The sequence below is a fragment of the Triplophysa rosa genome, linkage group LG2 (genome assembly GCF_024868665.1).
Source record: "Triplophysa rosa linkage group LG2, Trosa_1v2, whole genome shotgun sequence".
NCBI lineage: Eukaryota > Metazoa > Chordata > Actinopteri > Cypriniformes > Nemacheilidae > Triplophysa > Triplophysa rosa.
In genome coordinates this window covers 23,256,240-23,278,219 of record NC_079891.1, presented here as the reverse complement: position 1 = coordinate 23,278,219, position 21,980 = coordinate 23,256,240, and the positions used below count along the sequence as shown (strand labels likewise).

General features: G+C 42.1%; 2 protein-coding genes across 2 annotated transcripts in view; one reads left to right on the top strand and one right to left on the bottom strand.

Annotated features, from left to right (window-relative positions):
* Positions 1–21,980, bottom strand: part of LOC130570032 (uncharacterized) — a 185,139-nt gene that overhangs the window by 46,523 nt on the left and 116,636 nt on the right. The window lies entirely within an intron of this gene.
* Positions 3,344–21,980, top strand: part of si:dkey-220k22.1 (multiple epidermal growth factor-like domains protein 9) — a 90,690-nt gene continuing 72,053 nt past the window's right edge. The window contains exon 1 of the mRNA XM_057359731.1: positions 3,344–3,961. Within this exon, the coding sequence (XP_057215714.1) occupies positions 3,457–3,961 (505 nt within the window). The 5' untranslated portion in view covers positions 3,344–3,456. The remainder of the gene's footprint in view (positions 3,962–21,980) is intronic.

Here is a 21,980-nt window from a genome sequence, read left to right as displayed (position 1 = left end):
GCGTCAAAGCGGGATGCCACCTGCCATGTCCTCCACCCAAGCCGGGCCCTTTTTAGGGCCGGGCACCCACTCTCTCTCAAAAGAGCTTCTCTCTCTCTGGGCTTCCCCGCAGCACTCTCGATACGACGGTGCGCCGGGAGACATAACTTCTCGCTGCCTTCTGAAATCTCCACTTGAAATTGCGTTGGCCGGCGGTAACACCAAGCAGGTAAGTTAGCAGTGCCATCAACCTCCCTGGGGTTCTGCCCTGTGCGAGGTGACCGCTCTGTCAGCCACCTAACCAGCCTCCCATGGCACGGTGAAGAAGATCGTCCCTCTGGTTTCACTGTCATGGTTCTTGGGCGCTTGGAGCGCACCAGCCCCGTCATGCTGGCTAGAGAGGACGATCCGTCTCGGTTATGTGAACCAGTTCTCCAGGTGCCCGCCCAGGTTCGGGGCATTCTCCACACCTCGGTTCGAGGGGAGAACGCTCCCGGCCTTCGGGATGAGGCTGCCGCCCTTCTGGCGAAACTGTATGCCCTTCTGCACACAGTATCGGGGCAGTGAATGGGTCCCCGGCTGCAGTGGCACATCTACTGCCTAGAGTTGTTGGCTGTACTTTTGGCACGGAGGAGGTTCCTAGCCCTCGTGCAGGATGAAAATCTGTCATCAAGGCGGCATATGCTCACGGCAGGTGTCACAACTCGCCCGACGTCTCCTCCTCTGGAGTCAGCAGGTGATCAAATCCCTGCGAGCCACCTTCATCCCGGGCAACCTGAATCAGACAGCCGATGCGCTCTCTCGTCAGGGGACGCTCCGTGGAGAATGGCGACTCCATCCCCGTGCAGTCCGGCTCATATGGGAGCGGTTCGGCCAGGCACAGGTGGACCTGTTGCCTCCCCGGACTCCACCCATTGCTCGCTTTGGTACTCCCTGACCGAGGGTCCCCTCGGCACGGATGCCTTGGCACACAGCTGGCCACGGGACAAGCGGAAGTACGCCTTCCCCCCAGTGAACCTCCTTGCACAGGTCCTGTGCAAGGTCAGGGAAGAGGGACACCGAGTGCTGTTAGTTGCGCCCTATCGACCCAACCAGACTTGGTTCTCAGACATGGTGGTCTGTTGGCAGTTCCCCCCTGGCCGATTCCCCTGACGAAGGACCTTCTGTCGCAGGGGAGGCACCCCAAGCCAGGCCTCTGGAACCTCCATGTCTGGCCCCTGATGGGACGAGGAGACCTTTGGCACCAGGGGGGGCTGTCTCCAAACAGAGATTGGCGCACTGGATCGTGGATGCCATTACTTTGGCATACCGGTCCCAAGATCGCCCGTGCCCGCTTGCAGTGAGAGCCCACTCCACCCGGGGTGTGGTCTTCTCGGGAGCACTGGCGCAGGGCTCCTCTCTGGCAGATATATGTAGTGCTGCGGGTTGGGCTACACCCAGTACCTTCGTGAGGTTTTACAACCTCCACGTGGAACCAGTGTCAGCCCGTGTCTTACACGCCACCGGCAACTTGCGAAAGCGCCTTTTCCCCTAAGATAGGTCCGCAGTCTGTCTCTCAACACAACGTCGAGAGACCGACTGAAGGGGAACGTCTCGGTAAACCAACTGTAACCTCCGTTCCCTGATGGAGGGAAAGAGACGTTGTGTCTTCATGCCACAACGCTTCGCCGACCCACTGCAGCGACCGGGAGATGTCTCTCAGGTTCCTCAGCCCAAAAGATGAGTGAATGGCCGCCACCACCTCCCTTTTATACCCATATACACGGGGCGGGGACTGGCGTGTGTGTGCCATTCATCAAACCCCAGCCTGTCTCTCATCACAACATCTCGTTCCCTCCATCAGGGAACGGAGGTTACAGTCGTAACTGAGGCGTTTTCCATGCCAATTCAACATCACAGTCCACCTTTACATTTAGTTGTAATTGATCTTATTCCAAAAATTGTGATTTATAAATAAATAGCAAGTACTTTTGAAATTCCTCTTTTTTTCTCTTTCAAAGTTACAAAAAATACTTAAGTAAACACTTTCAATTGGACAAACCCTCACGGCAATGTTACTGATTTGGTGTTTGTTTACCAGTACCTACTGAAAAATATGTTTGTCCTCCACTTGGGAAGTTGTTTTGCTTCATATTGCTTTGAGGGAGGGCAAAAATTATCCAGTAAATAAATAAATAAATCTTGTAGCCTACCCCAAAACATTGAATAAATTCTGATTATTAAAAAAGCTGGTTTCACTGTATATTTTACAGTATTCAGTATACAGCATAATTTTACATGTTACATCCGGGGTTTTTAAATTTTACACTGCAAGGGACCCAAACAGATGAATCTTTTCTGAGAATCCCCCTTCCTAAAATACATATTCATCTATATATATTTATACAATATATGTGTATATATATTGTATAAAGAAACATTTAAGCTGTGTAAAATACATTTTAAGTGTGATATTGTAAAGACAACATAATAAATAATTGGCTGAAATAAGAGTATTGTCGGATGTATAAATCGGAACAGAACATTTTTCAATTTAAATGTTTTTGAACTGTAGCAATTTTCATTACATCTTTGCAAAGACTACTTTACAAAGCCCAGTGAGTGAAATAAAGGAAACTGTAGTGAGGAAAAACTAAAGATAAAAATTAACCTTTTTAGAAATTATGCACGTTGCAAGAAAGATTAGATAAACACTCAAATACATATGAACACTTCTAAATGAATCGGTTTAGTAGACTTTTAACGTTTTCTCGTTGTATTTTTATTTATCTCTAGGGACTCTTGAATCTTCTGAAGGCACCGTGTTACGTAACAAACAAATACGTGATCTTTAGATAATCTCGATATGTCACCACTAGAGGACAGTGTTGTTCCGTAATGTAGTTGAGTACACACACGGAGCAGTTTTTTAACAGTATAGAGAACGTCACCCTCAGTTCACCCGTAGCAATTAAGCCATTTACGTGCAAATTCAGAGGCTGTTAAAATCTGTTTTTAACTACGGTTTTAATTAAAGCGGCCTGTGGTCGACTGAACTCTCCTAAGCTGTCATTGACTTAGTTTTAACGATATGCGAGATCTTATTGGGGTTTTACAAGTCAAATAAATTGACAGTATCTGAATCACAATGTAAATTTTGTATATAATTAAAAAATAAATCACATTAAATACCTCACTTTTCTTTTGGTACTGTTTTTAAGACAACTCGGTTGTCAATTCTTAAACTCCTCCTCCGGATCGTATGATTGGCGCATTGACACGCCGATCTTCCTGTAGCCTGCTTCCTGATTGGCAAGGGAGTGGCCGTAGTAGGAGGGGTTTACAACTGTCAGTCTTGCTGGAGTGAAACCTTGCAGTTCGCAACGCGAGTGGACAAGTAGCGACAAAACATCGTAACGCGTCAGTACGTAAGAAACCACCAGTTTAGGACTATAGCATACAACAGAAACGTTTCACATGGGGAGCTGAAAGAAGAAAATGACGTTCATGCGTTACAGTATGTTACTATTATCAGTTTTGGAGTTACTGTTGTGTGGATGCACAGCTGGTTTGTCTCGAGCGCACCAGAGCGATGAGAGCGAGTCTCAAGGCGCGAGACTCCCGCGTGCTGTGCCGGGCGAGCCTCTGGAAACAACCACCATCCCAAACCACTTACCGGAGGACGACAGGGACTTCGGGTTTTCACCTTTCACCCCCAAAATGACCATCACAACCAGAGACTCCAGGACCACTGGTAAATCTAACCAGCTAGAGCCCCTCTGGGTGACCACGACGGCTGCGACTCTAACCAAAACAACGAATCCAACCTTCAAACGCACTGAAGTTAAGCCAACATTCTTATCAAAACTAAACATTAATGTAAATTCGACTTTTTCTACTTCCATAAGTTACACAACAAACACAACGCTACCTGAACAAGAGGGTTCAAGCAGTTCATGGACTGCGAAAAGCACCACTAATCCTCTCCTGACCACTGAGAAAGGTGAGTTATATTTTCAATGACAGTGTGATGCTTCATATTGCAAGTTTTTAAAATGCACGCCTTTCAAAATGCACATTTGTTTTGAACACTGCTCTTCCACCTAAAACCAAAACGAGCTTGCACCCTTGTGTCCTTGATTTTTTTTACCCCTAGTCTCAACAAAGCAGAGGTTGAGGTTGTTGCAAAGGTTTACACCTGTGTTGAGGCACAAACTGTTCTGTTGTTCCCTATTAAGAACTTTATCTTCATTATGTTATTGCTCACACCATATCTCCACCATCCTGGGAAGATTAGTTTCAGAATTCCCATTTTCAGGGTTTTACTCAGTTATCATAATATTTAGTTGTTATGACGACATGAAAGGGAAGGATTAGTAAAGGCTTACCATCTTTCTTTTGAGACACACCTTCGTCTCACTTCACTCTGTAAGGTGAGCAGGAATATGTTCTGGTTGCACAGATATTGGCAATCTTCATCTGATAAGCAGTCCAAAAATATCATAAAAACAATCTCAAACGTTTGACAGATGCATCTTTCCCATGAGCCTTTGTACTTTCCAATAGTGAATCTGAAGGACGTTGCAGATCAGGCCAATGGCACATAGACAACCTTCTTAATTGCTTTAATGTGATAAATTACCGTCCGGGTGCCAAAAGAGGAAAACAATGATAAATCCTTAACCCTCCGCTCGTTTGTCTTGAGGTGGATGATGCCAAGCTGGTTTCGTGAACATAGGCAAAGGTGATTTATTTCTGTTGAGGTCATAACTAGTGTAAGGTCAGGCACCTTCAGCAGGTTAAGGTTAATAGATTTAAATGGTTAATAATGGTTAATATTCATTTGTTGGCAGTTTTTTTTCTTTGAAGTTAAAGATTCTTCTTTCACTTTCATACATACTTTTCACAGTTACGTACTTTTACCCATTACCTGAAAATGTGTGAGCGCAGTAAGATGAAATGCATTAAAAAGAACAGAAAAGCAGCCATGCAGTACAATCGGAGGAGGTTCACTTACTGTAAGACTGAATGTGATACGGAATCCCTGTGAAGTTCATTAGAAGTGATTGCATTGCCGGAAGACAATGGTTACTGTAAAAAAAAGGCATGACAGGCAAACAGCTCTATTTCTATTTGAAATGTTCCTGTTGTTTGCCTGTGCTGTTTAGTGCAGGTCTTTAGAGCAGATAAGGTGCATTACACCCAATAATTCTTCCTGAATATAAAGAAATGAAACTTCTTATTTCAAGCCCTGCATGAAGTATTTTTAAAAGTGTTGTGCCTTTTTGCTTTGTAACATTTGCATTAGTGGGGTGAAGATTTTGTTCTTTATGTGGTGACCGTTCACCCAAAAATGATTCCCAAAAATTCTGTCATCATTTACTCACCCTCTTGTCATTTTAATATTCTGTCATCATTTACTCACACTCTTGTCATTTTAAATCTGCATGGCTTTCTTTCTTCCGCAGAACACAAAAGCAGATATTTTGAAGAAGGTTGTTAACCGGCACCCATTCACTTGCATTGTTTTTGTGTCCATAGTAGAACTGAAGCTGTTCGGTTACCAAATTTATTCAAGATATCTTCTTTTGTGTTCTGCGGAAGGAAGAAAGTCATATAGGTTTGAAATGACAAGAGGATGAGTAAATGATGCAGAATTTAAATTTTTGGGTGAACTATGACTGTAAGTACACCTGTTTGCCATTTCTGGGTCAAGAGGCGTCATCTTTGGTCCAGATACACCGCTGAAAGCTTAAAGCGACCCTAACACGTGCGGTTTCTGCCAATCTCATATTAATCTTGAGTACCTATAGAGTAGTATCGCATACGTCGTATCTGCGAAGAGTATTTAGTTTGATCACATTTATAAAAGATAGGTACAGCTGTACGATTATTTCCAAAAGCATACGGCGTGTGCGGGGGAGGGGTAATCTGAACTAAAGCACGTGTGCATCCATTGCCATCTCATTTCGAAGTCTGCGTCCTCCGGATGTCGCATGCGAAGGCGTATGCGGCGAACAAACACGACCTCCGGAGGACGCAGCCTTCGAAATGAGACGCAGCATGTATTTTTTTAATTCCAATTTATTCTTAAAATATTATCGGTTAACGGTTAATGGTTAATGTTCGGATAACAAGTGTCGGTTCTCGGTTAGGGAAATTAACTGAAATGAGCATCCCTACGCCCAACTCGTTTTTTGACAAGTTGACCATGTTAAGCATGAGAAGACAGCATGTTTAACTTTGTTAATAAGTCAGAATGCATGACACACCGTTGCAGCACCCCTTTAACCTACAATGAGCAGAAGAACACCCGGGATCTGCTCAAGTCATTGTAATGTTTTGATGATTGCATAACCTCTCGGATTTTGTTCTGGCAGCTGCTCTTTTTCATCTGAACAGTTCTTGCATATTTAATACTCAACAATTTAGGAAAAACATAAGCCTTATTCTGTCATCACATGGTTTCACACTCAAATAACTACTAGACCTTAAATTATTGTAAATGAGTGATTTCACAAAATGCTATTTGACTTAAATTTGCAAAATTTTATCATGAAAAACCTCTTATTGTATTGCTGTACAAAGCATGTTGTTAATCAGACTCAGACTACTGTTGTGCAGCAATAAATCCCTAGGACATAAAGTACTGTAATGGTCTTAACTGGCTTCTCCTTTTTGCCCTTTTAGTTCCCTCTGTTATATTCAAGTGGCAACCTTCCGATCTCTCTCGTGAAGCCAACACGAAATTGACATAAAATTAAACAGACAATTCATCAACTGGCTGCTAGAGACTGGCTCCAAAAGAGAGCAGAATCTCATTGAGCCCATGTTAAAATGGGCGACTTAACAGCAGAAAAAATATTTTGGGTAATATAGCTAGTTTTACCCTTCATGACAACTGTGAAGCCCATTCCACATTGAGTCCGAAATTTGAGTCCGGAATTTCCGCACGTTAAAAAATAAATACGACCTCACGTTGTGTCAATCACATTTACACACTGCCTCCGATATTTTCGTGCGTCATAAAAAAATTCGGACCAGGTTTCGATTTTCTGCGTTTTTCGCATCCGTCAAGCATTTTGAGTGGCCTTTTTAAACAATTCAGAGACACCGTACAAACGAGAGCCAAATACAAAAAAACGCATACGAAAATTTCGGACTGTATGTGCAAAGACCATGAGGAGGGTGAATTTTTTTATAACTCACCCTTTTAACTTATATTAAACCTTAAAATCTAATGGTTTAAAATGATGTCTTCCATTATTTACAGCAGTGGTCACCAACCCTGCTCCTGGAGATCGACCGTCCTGCAGACTGCAGCTCCAACCCTGTATGTAATTATCAAGCAAACCTGAACACCTTGATTAGATAGTTCAGGTGTGTTTGATTGGGGTTAGAGCTGAAATCTTCACAGGACGGTTGATCTCCAGGAGCAGGGTTGGTGACCACTGATTTACAATAAGGAGAGCTATGCATGTTAACATACATAAAAGTTTACAAAGCAGCTTTCCTGTGGCTCAGTGATTAGAGCATGGTGTTGGTTCGATCCCAGGGATTGCACATACTTAAAAAAACAAAATAAATGTATAGTACAATGCAATGTAAGTTGCTTTGGATAAAAGCGTCTGCCAAATGCATAAAAAATGTGAAAGAAAAGGTTCAAATAGCATAGCAAGAATTGCTTCAGTGATAAATATTGTTACACCATATGCCAGTTTTAGAATTATGTAATTCTAATTATTCTAATATTCTAATAATTCTAAGTTTGCAACTCTTTTACCTGATTTAGCTACTTTTCCGGCCCGTTTTGTTTAGAAGACACGTATAACAACAAACCTAGCGTATTTTTTGATAAACCGTTCATTCAGTGGGAAAGTGTCGTCAGTACTGTCCCGCTAGCAAGAGGTCTCGCTTTCCCGGTGCAGGATACGCGTCTGTGAGTGAGCGGCAGACGGCAGGGAGAAGCCAAAAACACTAAATGGAAAGCCTACAACCTTTAGCCAAAAAAGAGTAACGGCTAATGCACTGGCTTCCACTGTGATTTTATCAGACGATGTGTCTTGGTTATAAAACAGAACTGACAACAGAAAATATGTAAATGACAATGGCTTTATTGGGCAGTAAGCTGTATATAATGTTCAGAGAGTAAAATCGAAACGGGTCTGAAGCTGCAACTTTTGCTGCCTTGACGCTCTCTCGAAAATTCAATAATTCGATAATGCTTTTTTAATGTTAAACGATACTTGTAATGTTTAAATGCTACTAATTCTGATGTGGTAGAAATCGATCTTGAAGTTCAAAAAATCTCTCAGACAAAGAAGGTCCAGGTGTCAAGGAGTTAACTTTATTTGATTAGACCAAACAAAGTGAGATGTCCCCAGTCATCTGAAAACTTGGTGTTTTCCAGTCTACAGTTATAGTGAAACTTAGGAAAGGAGGTCCTTTCCTAAACCAATCAGGTAAATTCCCTTTATCTTTTATTTTTATTATCCAATCGTTCTCGTCTGCCACTATTATTTTCTAGGCAACAAGGTTTGTATCTAATGGTGGAATGTTGACTTTTACTTGGTTTTTAAAAAATAAGTTTTCCTGTTTGTACCGGTTTTCAGGCCTCAAAGTGAACAACATGCTCGAACTTTATCTAGGTCGGGCCTCAAACAGGCCTCAAAAACATCACTGGATTTTGTATTGCAGAAATCTGTTCTATACTTGGTTAAAATTATTAAAAAATATATTTATGTGATCAAACAACACTCAATCAATGCTTAAGTATACTGATTATATCATTAAATCATCTTCATATATTCACTTGTAACACTCAATCATTGGTCTGATTATTAACACATCTATGGTAATATCATTCCTATGAATACTTCTTATAACTGGGGTGTACAACAGAGCCTAATGTCACACAAAAGTCATGAATTATGCACAATAATACATTTAATATTAGTAAATCCAGACATTACTTTTGCATTTGTGGTGGCATATGGCTCTCACTAAATCCTTGGTGTTTCGAGTCAGATCCGTGGGCGTGGCTTGTTGGTTTTGACTAAATCCTTGGTGTTTCAAGTCTTACGAAACCTTTACCCTAACCCTAACCTTACTCTAACCATCTAAACTACCTATGATTGTTAAAATCGCCAAAAAAACACTGTTGCGTGATGACGTCAGACTCGAAACACCAAGGATTTAGTGAGAGCCGGTGGCATATATCCCACTTCCGAGGTGTCTTGAACGCAGTATTAAAACTACATGATGACATCACGAATATGCGTGTGATGTCATCAAGCGCCACAGTTTCACAAAATCTCAGCGGAAAAACTGACCCTGCGTTCCAATCGACATACTATCCGTCCTAATAGTATTCGAAAGTAGAATTATTATGTCCCAAATCGTAGTATGTTGAAAATAGTATTCCAAAGATTCCCGGATAGTCTACTACTTCAGGTAGAAATTCAAAGTGCAGAATGATGCACATTCGAACGGCCTGATATTACTTGCAACTCGCCGCGAGTAGGCGGAGTCTAGTGACGCTACACTGCATTAATAAATTATATAACTGATGCGTCACTAAATTAACATATATACAGTATACAGTACAGTAAACATAGCCTACAAAATAATAAATGAATAAATACCTTAATGGAAAGAAGAGGTTTATTTTGATGTGTGTGACAGTTATTGGCCACAAAGTTGTTTAGGCAACAACGGTCACTTCCGCTTCCTGTTAGTATGTCCCAGTGTGTGCAATCTCTTTTGCCATGCACTCAAAAGTAACTACTATTCCAACACAAAAACAGTACCTACTATTAGGGCATAGTATATAAGTAGGCGAATTGGAACGCAGGGTCCGTTCTTCACGTTTCTTATCATAAACAATCTATAGGCACTGTATTGTTTGCGAATGTGTACCGGAAGGTAAGAGCAGTCCACGAACGTGCGCATGCGCAGTTACGTGTGTTTATGTTGTCACTTTGAAACGGACTATAGACAAAACTGAAATACCTGCAATGTACATGTACTGTATGTGGTACTGATGGTGAAATTTACCTGTGATTCTGTTAGACTTTGTGCTGCTAATATTATTATTATAGCACACTACAGTTAGTTAGTAGTTATATTTACCACAGCGAGCAGGATGCAGTTCATGGCCTGACCTGATGGTAGAGCGGAGAATGGGAAGTGGGGACCTGACAAGAGCTGAGATGATAGAGCTGGATAAAGAAGGACGCGGTCTCTTGACATGTCTTCACCACAAAATTTCAAATGCTATTAGATTATTAATGATAATCTTAAACTATAATTTATTTTATTATTAAGTTTATTTATTTTATTTAGCCTTGTTGTGCAAGCTCTCTGGAGCTTGTGCAGAGGCAGCAGCTTTTGCCAGAGGGGAACTGGAATCCCCTGGTTGGGCCTGGGTTCTCCTGAGGTTTTTTTTCTCGATTAGAGTTTTGGGTTCCTCGCCACCGTTTGCATACTGTTTTTGCACTATCTGCCTGACCGGGGGGGCTGCTTTAGAATCTTAAAGTTTTACTTAATTAATATTGCATATAGGAATTTATAGTCTGTTATATTTGACCTGTGCTTCTCTCTCCTTTATCCTAAATGTGTGCTCTCACTATGCGTGTGTGTGTGTGTGTGTGTGTGTGTGTGTGTGTTGTGTGTGTGTGCGTGCGCATCCGTGTGTGTGTGTGTGTCTCTATGTCTATGTGTGTTAGTACGTGTGCATATTGTGTGTGTGGAGTGTTTTGTATGTGGGTATGTCTGTCTTCTGTGTTTTCAACCTTTTCTTGTTTCTGCAGGTACAACTTTAATTATTTTGCTTATAGTCAATATGTCTCATGTACAGCTGCTTTGTAACAATGAAAATTGTAAAAGCGCTATATAAATAAAGTTGAGTTGAGTTATATTGGTTGGTGTAAGCGTTGTGTGGCCCATTACAGAAAAGGGCAGTGAAAGTCATTTCAGAAATCCCCACCACTACAGGACACACAGAGGCTCATATGGTGAGCTGTTTTCAGGCAGCACGATCCTTGCTCAGCAGATTCATGAACTGTGTTTGAAGTATCATGAGCTCAAACCAACTGCCACTGTACTTTGAGATTATAAAGCTTAAGAGGTTCTGACTTTGTCTCTGTCCTTCATAGTGTTTGTACAGTTGTTATCACTTGTTGTAGGACCTTTTGTAAGTTCAGTATTTGCTGAATATGAAAGACAGGTTTGTTTCTGCGGTCTGAACTTTAACAACATAATGCCCTGAATAGTACAAACTATTGTGTGTTTTCTGCTTGGGTTTGGCTGTTTGAGCTTGAAAGTCTATTGACTTGAATCTTATGTTTAAAGCAGGGGTCTCAAACTGCCGGCCCGTGGGCCATTGACGGGCCCCACTCCCCCTCCCTCAGGCCCGCAACTGACATCAAAAATATAACGCAATCCGGCCCGCAAAAATATTATTCTTTTTAAAATTATTATTATTTGTAATTGTTTTATAGCAATTTAAACTACCCAATTCAATATGTACTAAAAACACGGTAAAAAAAAACCCTGCGCTTGCCGGAAGACTTGATAAGACGTTAGCTGGTTTCTGGGCTTTAGCAGTTTCTTTTTTTGTTTGGCTGTGAACGAAAATATGTCTAATTCCAAACCGAAAAGGAAAGTGGATGATGAACACAGACTGTTTCAAGAAAGATGGACACTGCAGTATTTTTTTGTGGAGTTTAATGGAAACGCCACCTGTTTGATATGCAAAGAAAAAGTTGCCGTTCTGAAGGAATACAATCTCAAGCGTCATTACTCGACTAAACACGGAGACCAATATGAGAAGTACCAGGAAGACGAGAGAAAAAAACGAGCCACACAGTTGCAGAGAGAGCTAACGTCCCAGCAAAGCCTTTTCCACAGAGCCAAAAAGGATGCTGATGCTGCCGTTGAAGCGAGTTATGTGGTGAGTGAAATGATCGCTAAAGCAGGAAAGCCATTCACTGAAGGGCAGTTTATGAAGGACTGCATGTTGAAGGTCGCTGATATTCTATGTCCAGAAAAGAAGAACATGTTCAACAATCTCTCTTTATCGGCAAATACAGTGGCAGAGCGGATTACCGAGTTATCGAGTGACATTTATGATCAGCTACGCGGGAAAGCTAGAGTTTTCACTGCACACTCTGTGGCGCTTGACGAAAGTACAGACAAAACTGACACTGCTCAGCTAGCTATTTTCATCAGAGGTATTAATGACCAGTTTGAGGTGATGGAAGAATTGCTGAGTTTGTGTCCAATGCACGGCCGTACAACAGCCAAAGATATATTTCAGCAGCTGTGCGACGCGATTGAACGCGCTGGTTTGCCGTGGAGCAGACTAGTGGGCATTACCACCGATGGCGCCCCGTCTATGACAGGTAAAAAAAATGAACTGGTGGCGCTGGTACAAAGAAAGTTGGAAGAGGAAAATGCAGATCCAGCAGTTGTTCTGCACTGCATTATACACCAGCAGGCACTGTGCAACAAATGCTTAAAATATGAACACGTCATGTCTGTTGTCCTAAGATGCATCAATTACATCAGGTCAAGAAGTTTACAGCACCGCCAGTTTCGAGCCTTTTTGGAAGAAATTGAGGCAACATATGGTGATGTACTTTACTTTGAGGTACGCTGGCTCAGCAGGGGAAATGTCTTGAAGAGATTTTTTGAGTTAAGAACAGAGGTGAAGAGATTTATGGAAGATGGCAGAATGGATGTTCCTGAATTTGATGATCCTAAATGGGTCATGGACCTTGCATTCCTAGTGGACATTACACAGGAGCTGAACATCCTTAACCTGAAGCTCCAGAGCCCTGGTCAGCTCATCACAGCAGTGTATGAAAGTGTGAAAGCCTTCTCCACAAAATTGAGATTGTGGAAAACTCAGCTTTCTGCAAAAAATCTCAGTCATTTCACAACATGCAGATCTCTTGTGGAGGAGGGCATAGCATTCAATGGTGATGAATATGCCTCTGCTGTTGAAAACCTACTTCAGGAATTTGATCAGCGTTTTGCTGACTTCAAGGCACACAGTGACACTTTCCAACTGTTTGCAGACCCCTTCTCAGCTGATGTGGAGAGTGTCCCAAATTTGTTGCAAATGGAACTTATTGACTTGCAGTGCAACAGTGAGCTAAAAACAAAATTCAGAGAAGCACAAGGAAATGCAGACAAGACTGCACAGTTTCTGAGAGAATTAAATCCATGCTTCCCAGAGCTTTCCAAAGTGTTCAGTCGGTTAATGTGCCTTTTTGGAAGCACATACCTGTGTGAGAAACTTTTCTCAACTATGAACTTCAATAAATGCAAATTCAGGTCCAGGCTTAGTGATGCTCATCTTGAAGCTGTACTCAGGGTTTTAACTGTGAACTCCATCAGGGCAAACGTGGCTCAGTTGTGTGAGCAGAAGCGCTGCCAAGTGTCTGGCAAGAAATAGAATAGTTTGCAAATGTATTCAGAGATCGCAGTTGTTCAATGTAATGTTCAGCACAGTTTTGATAAGTTACTTAAATTAAAATAAAGTAGGTAACTGTTAAAAATTTTAAATTATATAACAATGCACAGACACTGTTGTTTGTATTTTTGTTAAGCATGACACAAATATGTTGTGAATGAAATTAGAAATGTGAGCTAATATCTCAGCAATTAAAGTAAATTTCCAGAACTTTTGTGCTATCTTTTTGTGCTTCAATGTTAAAACGGCCCTCCTATGAGATGTCAGTCACAGCAATGGCCCCCAGCCAATTTGAGTTTGAGACCCCTGGTTTAAAGTCATCAGAATCTCCTCCTGTGAAGAAGGTTGCAATGAAGTCCAAAGCTGTAATTTACCGGTTTTAAAGCAACCGTATGCTTTTCTTTAAATATGCAAATGAGCTGAAGGAGCAATTCATTTCATTTTCTGAAGTGCTGTGTAGCAAGTAATGATGCCATTTTGTAGGTTCCCATCTGGGAGTTTTATAAAAGCTCTGCACTGCTCTTGCTTAGGCTGCCATTCTTAATAAAGCGCTGAATCTAAAAACACTTCTTTTGTGAAGGCTAGGCATGTCTAGAGTCAGCATGGATTTATTTTGCTGGCAGATTAGGAACTCTTGGAAGACCTGCAATACAAGGATAACATACCATGCAAGGATGCAACTCTTTATGCCTGCATTTGATTGCCACACTCTCAGTATCCTCCCTCTTAACTGTGTGAAAGACAAATTCATAATGGACTTGTAATGTACTGGTGTGTAACCTATACCAGACATATAGGTCATCTCACATTTGTCAAGAAGATGTCATAGTTTAACCACAAAGCCTTTTTGCCCTTACAGAAGAGACAAATGAATTTCACACGTTTTTTTACATGTTTTTCGCATGTGATCACATGTATACAACATGTGTTTAACATGTGCAAAAAACATGTGAAATGTGTGTTTTTGGAACATTTTGGTCTGAATTCCATGTGAATTCCCATGTGAAACACATAGGATAACATGTAAAAACCCATGGGATGACATGTGCAACATGTGGTGACATGTGAAGAACATGTGATCACATTTGGAGACATGTCACACGTTATCCCATGGGTTTTTACATGTTATACATGACACAAAGCATGATTGATATTTTAACCAAGGTTTAATTAGGTTTAATGATTATTTTGTGTAACAGACTTAAATGGAATGCTGTAGTTTTTTTTTTTAAGTACTCATGTTGTACAGCCATAACGATTGCCAGTTTTTTTCCAATACATATAGTCTTACTTTACATTAGTCCAGGCATTAACCATATCAGTGTTACATCTGCATTTATCTGTATCTTATTCCCTCCATCGCAATGCATTTCATTGTGTATTCATTATTATACAAAGAACATCTGCACAATCCTAACTGTTTGTGCATTTACATAGCATTCACAGTTTTACTGTATGTGACTTAGGGGCTGTGTCCACCGAGGCGTTTATGCCGGCGTACGGAGTGTTTTTTCAATTGATTCGAACGGAAACAGCTGGCGTTCTTTTCCGCAGGCTCAGCGCCAGCACTCAGTGTTTTTTTCACGCTCAGCGAATCATAGTAACCAACGAGCCTCCGCTTGAAAAGAACAGCATTCAAGCGCCCGCAACCAGCGTTTTTAACCAGCGCCTGGCGTTTTCAGTTGCATAATGGTGGATACACGCGGCAATCGCGTCTGTCCAGTTCATTTTCAAAGGGAAACATGCGGTAAGCGGCAAAAACGCGGGCCTCTGCGTTGGCGGAGCGGAGGCGGTAAGCAAGCAGTGCTCGTGCATCCAAAATCCCGCAACTTCCATGGGCACGGCTCTTTGCGGCATGCGCAGCTGAAGATAAAAATATTGTATCTTTTTGTGAACTGCAGCGGCAGCCACATCGGCTAAAAGGCGGCTGCCGCGCAGCAATTCCACCGCTCACCGCACCGTGTGAATCCAGCATAAAAGCGCCTCGGTGGATCTGGATCCTTAGTGATGTTTAATGGACTGCTCTGGTGAACATGTCGTTTTTGGTTATAAGGTCAGAAATACTCTTTAAATTAAGTTTTATTGATGTTAATGTGGTTTTCTGTTTTCGTTTCTCACCTAATGTATGAAAATCTGACATTGTTCATGTTTTCTATTTGAAGCCTGAGCTCACACTCTCGGTGTCACACAGTCTGGCCTGTGGGTGACAATGCAGTGTGACAGTGGCCACATCACCCATGACACCATGCTGCTCACCCTGAAGGTGACATGCTGACCTTCAGGGTCCCATGTGTTTTTCCCCCCTTAATGTTACGTAAGCGTCCTGTAACATTTTTACGTAACAATGTTAAAGCTATTGAATCTGATTGTGGGCATTTGCTCGGACATGGGGACCAACATGTCTGACATCCCAACACGTCGCAAAACAACAGTACTAGAAACCCTTCTCCTAGTGATAATTGTGGCTGCTATTCATCTATTGCAGTCTAAAAATTCAAAATAATTAAAACCGGCTCACAGTTAGATGACATCAGGATGTTTAATTGACAGGGACATTTTCATGTGCCTAATTTGTGTCCTTTTTATTAGAGATGTGTGAATTAGTGCAGCTCATGGGTTCATTCACCATGTCTTCGTCACTCATCGCGAGCTCATCATCATAGCGAGTCTTTAGCTGGTTTAGCTGACAGATTTCATTTAACAGCCTGGAGCCTACCTGAAGTCTGCCACGATGGCTTTATAGAGTTCCTGTCACTTGATGTCTGGCCGTATTTCAACAGCAAGTCCCTCATTCAGACATTTGAAGCTGCGGTTTTCATGTGTTCTTGAGCGATGAACGCAAATTAAACAAACAGATTTAGGAATTTACAAAAAGGTGGACGTCCATACATCTAATCCTGTGTGAAATGTAACCGTTGATGAGCTGTCAATGAAAGCTTTAATCCTTAGAAGCAGAACAAAGCTGTGACCTTTGCATACTTTGGGAAGTACGTTAATATTTATTGTTAGGTGTGTAGTGACTTCATTTCCTGTTTTCTCCATAGATCTTAAATAGTGAAAGCTCACCTTGTCAATCCTGTAACTCAAACACAAAGATTCCTGTCTCGGCATGTCTCAGTTATTGTGTAAGATTACAACCAGACACGCAAAAATGTACAAATGGGCCAAAACCTGGAGTATAAATTACCATTCTTACATTCATGCCCATTCCTTTCATTATATTTCAAAATCATCTTTATTTAAAGATGCGTGCTACTGTCAAATATAGGCCAGTGGTGTTATTTGTGTCTCAAGATATTTATAAGTCTTACTGGACATTTTACTCGGAGGAGCGGCAGCTCTGTACAAACGCTCTAAAAGACGCAAGCGGGGAAAGCGAGCGGGTGCGCTCGTCAGACTCCGACGACGCGGATTTAGGACCCCGCTGCCGAGTATACACCTGGCGAATGTCCGCTCCCTTACCAACAAAACGGACGAAATACTCTTACTCACCAGGACAAACAAAGATTTTTCCAACTCCGCTGCGCTGTGTTTCACAGAAACATGGCTCAATGACACCATACCGGACAGCGCGTTACATCTGCCGGGTTTTCAGCTGTTCAGAGCGGATCGCATTGCCGAGTCAACAGGGAAGACACGTGGTGGTGGATTATGTTTTTATATAAACGAAGGTTGGTGCAGAGATATAACAACACTGAAGAAGATGTGCTTTTCGTACTTAGAAGCGTTCTCTATCAACTGCAAACCTTTTTATTCGCCACGCGAGTTTTCCTCATTTATTCTCGTGAATGTTTACATTCCTCCACATGCTTGTGCGAGCGCGGCGCTGCAACAGCTGGCGGATTACATCACTGACACGGAGCAGCAACACCCGGATTCTCTTATTATTATTATTGGGGACTTTAACAGAGCAAACCTCTCCCGTGAGCTGCCAAAATACAGGCAGCATATCACATGCCCCACCAGAGACAGCAACATTCTGGATCACTGTTACACCACAATACGGGATGCATACCACTCTGTTCCCAGAGCAGCTCTGGGTCTCTCTGATCATTGCCTGGTTCATCTTCTTCCGACCTACAGACAGAAGCTTAAATCTGCCAAGCCTGTAGCAAGAACAGCAAAGAGATGGAGCAGCGAAACAGAGCGGGCCTTACAAGCCTGTTTCGACTGCACGGATTGGAGTGTCTTTGAAGCTGCAGCCACTGATCTGGATGAGTTAACTGACACAGTGACATCCTACATCAGCTTCTGTGAGGACATGTGTATTCCCACCAGGACTCGCTTAACATACAACAATGACAAACCATGGTTTACAATGAAACTGAGACAGCTTCGTCAGGCCAAAGAAGATGCTTACAGAAGTGGGGACAAAGTCTTGTATAATCAGGCCAAAAACACACTGACAAAGGAGATAAGAGCAGCTAAGAGAAGCTACTCTGAAAAGCTGAAGAACCAGTTTTCAGCCAACGACCCTGCATCAGTGTGGAAAGGCCTGAAAGACATTACCAACTACAAGCCATCATCCCCTCAGTCTATGGGTAATCAACGACTGGCTGACGACCTGAACGACTTCTATTGTCGTTTTGAAATGCAGAGTCTCACCCTTCACACCCGCCCTGACCCTATCTCTGCTATACCATTAACACCTCCTCTTGACATTCAACCTGCACTTAAGATCTGCGAAGAGGATGTTTGCCAGCTTTTCCGCAAACAAAAGATCAGAAAAGCACCAGGCCCAGACAATGTCTCACCCTCCTGCCTGAAAGTCTGTGCGGAGCAGCTGTCGCCCATCTTCACTAATATTTTTAACAGATCTTTGGAGCAGTGTGAAGTCCCTTCATGCTTCAAACGCTCCACCATCATCCCTGTACAGAAGAAACCCAAAATATCTGGACTTAATGACTACAGGCCTGTTGCTTTAACATCTGTGGTCATGAAGTCATTTGAGAGACTTGTACTGGCCCACCTGAAGGACATCACCAGACCACTTCTTGATCCCCTCCAGTTTGCTTACCGAGCAAACAGGTCTGTGGACGATGCAGTAAACATGGGACTGCATTACATCCTACAACACCTAGACAGACCAGGGACTTACGTCAGGATCCTGTTTGTAGACTTCAGCTCGGCCTTCAACACCATAATCCCAGACCTCCTCCTGCCCAAGCTTACCCAGCTCTCTGTGCCAACCTCTACCTGTCAGTGGATTATTAACTTCCTGTCGAACAGGCAGCAGCTAGTGAGGTTGGGAAAATTTAAATCCAGCACATGTACCATCAGCACCGGAGCTCCTCAAGGATGTGTTCTTTCTCCACTGCTATATTCACTCTACACAAACGAATGCACCTCTACAGACCCTTCTGTCAAACTCCTGAAGTTTGCAGATGACACCACAGTCATTGGCCTTATTCAAGATGGTGATGAATCTGCCTACAGAAAGGAGGTTGCTCAGCTGGCTGCCTGGTGTAGTCAAAACAACCTAGAGCTGAATGCATTCAAGACAGTGGAGATGATAGTGGATTTCAGAAGGAACCCTCCATCACTTCCTCCCCTCACCATCCTGGACAGCACTGTGGATACTGTGGAGTCATTCAGGTTCCTGGGCTCCACCATCTCTCAGGACCTGAAGTGGGAGTCCCACATAGACTCCATTGTAAAGAAGGCCCAGCAGAGGTTATACTTCCTCCGTCAATTGAGGAAGTTCAACCTACCACAGGAGCTACTGACCCAGTTCTACTCAGTGGTCATCGAATCTGTTCTGTGCACTTCAATTACTGTTTGGTATGGCTCGGCCACCAAATCAGACCTACGAAGACTACAACGGACAGTTCGTAGTGCTGAGAAAATTATTGGTGCTCCTCTGCCCACACTTCAGGACCTGTACGATTCCAGAGTGAAAAACAGGGCAAGAAAAATCATCATTGACTCCACACACCCAGCACACAAACTCTTTGATCTGCTGCCCTCTGGCCGGCGCTTTAGAGCACCAAACACCAGGACTTCCAGACACAGAAGCAGCTTCTTCCCCCAGGCAATCTCCCTCCTAAACAGATAACTGCTCCTTAAGAGCAATATTCCACTTCCACTACTCCTATAGTGTGCACTATAGTGCCTTATTATATCTACATTTTATGTATACATGTATATAACACTACCTCTACTTACTAAATTATCCATTTGCACAAGTGTACATACAATCTGTTAATATGTTTATTCTACTATATACTACCCTGTACAATGTCTCTTATATGTTATTATCCCCCATTTTCTGTAAAATAGTCTTTATTTTATATATGCACAATTTAGAATCTTTTAGACTGTAAATCGTATTATATTGTATTGTCATTGTGTTGAATGTCTGTACTAGAAGCTTCCAACACCAAAGAAAATTCCTTGTGTGTGCAAGCACACTTGGCAATAAAGCTCTTCTGATTCTGATTCTGATTTCAAGAAGCTTGAAATGGATGTAACGGTTCCATTAATGGATGAATAAAATGTTTTGTTTTGACCGTGTCTGCGAGAGCTCTCCTATTGTGCAATCTGATCTTCAGCAAGGTCACCTCTGATTCAGATCAGATTGCTCTCAGTCAGCAATGGGAACTGTACACGCTGAGAGCTTCTGCTAAATATATCACACCGCTCCATTTCTCTCACCGCATCATTGTACGTGTGTGTATGTGTGTTTGTTCACGTGTTCACATTACCAGGTCCGGTGGGAGGTCACTGTGAAACAGTGACACATTGCAGGAATGCCCTCCGCTGGATTCCTGCGTGTAATATGCTAAACAGAAGAGAGGAGGAAAGAAAACACTCTGTGTTGTACATGTTTATTATTTTTAAGTGTTTGACGCATTAACAGTGGCTGATGTGCATCCATGGATTTTAGATTTTAAATGCCGGAAGGGAAAGTGTATATCTTTGGTTCTGTTTCCATTCTAAACGGAAAATGTGCTTCTTGAGATTTGTTGCTTGTCTTTAAAATGTTCAGGTAGACACTACAAAGAGATCCTAAACTAAATCTTTTATCTTTTTCTCTCTCCCCTCCCTGGCCTTCTCTCTCTCTCTCACCCTGAAAATATCATCACATCAAATTATAGCTACTGCGCTTTCCTTCTGGGAAAAATGACCTGCTCCTATTTTACCCAGAAAAAAACTCTGATGCTCTGTACAGTGCCATGAACACGTGATGTACTGTAATTTCTTATCAAATAAACTCTGGGCTTGATACACAGCATGCTAATATTGCAGCGCAGTTAGACGAATGGTCTTTTAATGAGACCTTTTTCTTCGCTCAGTTTTAAGCTTCTGGGAGCAAATAATTTTGCTGACAGCCTCTCTGTGACCTCTCTGTGTAATATCGCTGATTGTATTAGATATATAAGGTTACTGCTGCTCTAGGTGCAGAGGGTCTTGAGTTACTGAGCATGCTGTTTTTGCGAGTATATTGGGGTTATTGTGCTTTTTTCCATCATACACACACTGATGAGAGATGTTGATGTTGACTGGAGGGAACAGTTTGTACCATTTGTGCTGATAACAGGACTGGCCAGGTTCACGTCCTTTGGAAATTCAAGAGTCCTTGAAGGTAATAGCCAAGTACAGGCAGTTTTCAGCCTTCTGGCATATCAGTGTTTCTTATTTCTGCGTGTTCTCACACCCCAAGGTTCAATGCACCCCTGGAGATCCAGATGCATTACTGGCTTTAAATGATACTTTTCCCACATCATTTTTGTCATAGTTCTCAAGTTCTCAAAGTTCTCAAGTTGTTTGAGAACAAGTTCATTCCCATATTTTCTTTCCTGTAGTGTGATAGCATTGGAGAGTGGCTGCCCGCAGCTCGGAATAAATTCACACTTTTTTTGTCGTTCAGATGAAAAAAATCTCTCAGCGTGTCAAATGAGATTGTGCTCTGCCGCGACCGCTTGCTGACAACATCGCTTGCTTGAGGTGGTACTGTGAGCAAGTGTTACAGGAGCATTCTGTATAAAAAAAATCTCGTAGTTTAGTGATGTTTCGTACATTCATGATAGATGAAAACTTCAGTCATGTACTGTAAGTGGTATAAAAGTTGTTTATTCTGCAATTACAATTGTGCCTGAAGCATATAAAAATCCCCCAGCCCTTTAGAAGATTAAAGGGATAGTTCACCCAGAAATAAAATTCTGTCAGAGAAAGATATTTGGAAGAATGCTTATAACCAAACAGTTCTTGGCCACCATTGACTACCATAGTAGCATTCGTCCAAATTCTTTCTCTGTGTTCAACCAAACAAAGACATTTGAACTATCCCTTTTAGAAGAAATTGAATAATTTATTGACAACATCTTCCAGTAGTGAGAACTCAAATAAAGTTCAAGACCAGCAAAAACAAAACTAAACAAAAGATGTTGTCACTAAAAATGCATCATTTCAGCATCTCTGAAGATACGGTTTACTTTATCAGAAATAAGCTAACAAAGCTTACCACAAAGGTAACATGTCAAACTCTTTTTTCCCCATCTCTCTCTCTCTCTCTCTCTCTCTCTCTCTCTCTCTCTCTCTC